We start from the raw sequence: 2234 nt of genomic DNA, 5'->3' as shown, positions 1-2234 counted from the left end.
TCTGCATTATCTTGAGAGTCTCCCGAACGGCTCTTTTTTACTTTTTTTCTTTTCTTTTAAATACGTGTCTCTTATATTTTTCCATTTCCGTTTTACGTCTTCTCCTGTGAATCAATTTTTATTTGTAACTAAATTTGTGAAAATGTATTTTTTTAGGTATTTAGCAACAGGACTAGCATTCAGGCAAATCGCAATGTCATTTAGAATATCTAAGTCCGCAGTCTCAAGCATTGTTATTGAAGTGTGTAAAGTAATATGGAATACGTTAAAATTCAAACACATGTCTACTCCAAGCGTCGATACTTTTAAAAGCACAGCAATAGAATTTCATGAAAAATGGAATTTTCCAAACTGTGTGGGAAGTATCGACGGCAAACACATCAGACTGCGATGCCCTCAAAATTCCGGGAGTATGTATTTTAATTATAAACAATATCACTCGATTGTTCTAATGGCAGTAGCTGACGCGAGTTATAGATTTTTGATGATAGACGTGGGTGGATACGGGAAAGATAGCGATGGTGGTGTTATGGTAAATTCTAAATTTTACCAACGTATCGAAAACGGTTCGCTTAAACTACCGAATGAAATAAAATTACCAAATTCGAACGTCTTGGCTCCTTTTGTGTTTATAGGAGATGAAGCTTTTCCATTGAAAAATTACTTAATGAGGCCTTTTCCAAGAAAACAGTGTCAAGAAAACGAAAAACAGTATTACAACTATAGACATGCGCGAGCACGAATGACAATCGAGTGTGCATTCGGCATAGCTTCATCAAAGTTTCGAATTCTATTAAAATCAATAGAAACAAAAGTAGAAAACGCGGATCATATTGTAAAGGCTATTTGTATTTTACACAATACAATAATAGATTTGGAAAAAAAATCATCAACACAACATTACGCCCTAGACGATTACGAAACAGACATATCGAAGGGCCATAATCAAATGATATCGCTGAATTACAAAGGCAGAGCCAACAATCGAGCGTCAAGTACCGCAATTAATATAAGAAATAGATTTGTGAAGTATTTTAAAGATAATAAAATTTAAAAATAATTTTCTACAAACATTAATATCGCAATCCTCACGGGACATCCTGTATTTTATAATCATTTCCAAGTATGTTAATACATATTTTGTCACTATACTATTCCAATAATTATAATTTTTTTAAATAATAAAATAAAATTGATACTTATTATAACAAATGTTGTGAAAAAAAATTTTTTTCGGGATCTGCATGCCAAATTAATTACGAAATTTATTTCATATCTGTATGTTTAAATGTTTTTATACTATTCAAACTATTTTGAACTATTAATATAATATAATAATTATTTAACAGACTTACTATTCATATGTACTGTTCTGGCAACAGCTTCCCATTCTTTCTCAGACACCAATCTGTCCCTATACTTTTTATTAAACTTATTCCAGAGAACATTTCTTTTTTGTACCTCGGATATAAGGAGCTCCATATTGACCATGGTTAAAAAGTTAAAACAAAGTTAAAACATCCGCTTTGATATACGTCTAGTCGCTTCAACGCGCGACCAAAAACAAAACGATTTGATTTTCAAACCTTGCGGCGAACACGAACGAATGAATTCGTTCGCGTCGCCCGTGTTTATCGCGTACGATGGACAATCTAATCTATTTTTATATATTTGATAATTTTTTTCGCCGCGTCGCTCGCACCGCAACGCGTTTACCGCGTTCACGTAGGACATAGCGTTATCTCAGTAAATAAACAACACACGACAACGAAAAATGGTTTGAAACGTTCCAAATGTTCTCTAGAAAATTAAAACGTTTCGCTCCACGAAGTTTGTTTATAAATGTTATCAATATTATAAAGATAACCTTCTTTAAAACTTTTAAGTATTCGACTCATGGAAATCGGCAGTTTTGATAAGAATCAAATATTTTGCCTATACTAATAACATAGGGAAATAGGCATAGGCGCAACTAGAAGCCAAACACTGGGGGTGCTAAAATTATGTAGAGGACACAGACCCGTGGGGGCTATGCCCCCACACCCCCAAATACCATATTTTAATCTTATAATTATTATAACCATTCTTAAATGAACCATAAAAACATGGCACACAATATTTAAGTATACTAACAGTAATATACCTGATATTACATATATCATATTATTTAGGCGATACAAATAAAAAAATCTATTTTATAATTTGTTAAAATTATTATGTATTAATAATATAAT

General features: G+C 32.3%; 1 protein-coding gene across 1 annotated transcript; it reads left to right on the top strand.

Moving 5' to 3' along the window:
• Nucleotides 1-156: 156 nt before the first annotated feature.
• On the top strand, nt 157-835 carry LOC112679610 (the record flags this gene model as incomplete). Its single annotated transcript, XM_025549484.1, has 1 exon — nt 157-835. A coding segment is annotated over one exon (679 nt), but the record flags the coding sequence as incomplete, so codon positions are not given.
• Nucleotides 836-2234: the final 1399 nt, after the last annotated feature.

This window comes from Sipha flava, unplaced genomic scaffold, assembly GCF_003268045.1.
Source record: "Sipha flava isolate LNK unplaced genomic scaffold, YSA_version1 16500_pilon_pilon, whole genome shotgun sequence".
Taxonomy (NCBI): Eukaryota; Metazoa; Arthropoda; class Insecta; order Hemiptera; family Aphididae; genus Sipha; species Sipha flava.
Note: the sequence above shows the minus strand (reverse complement) of the source record. Positions and strands in the feature narration are given on the sequence as shown.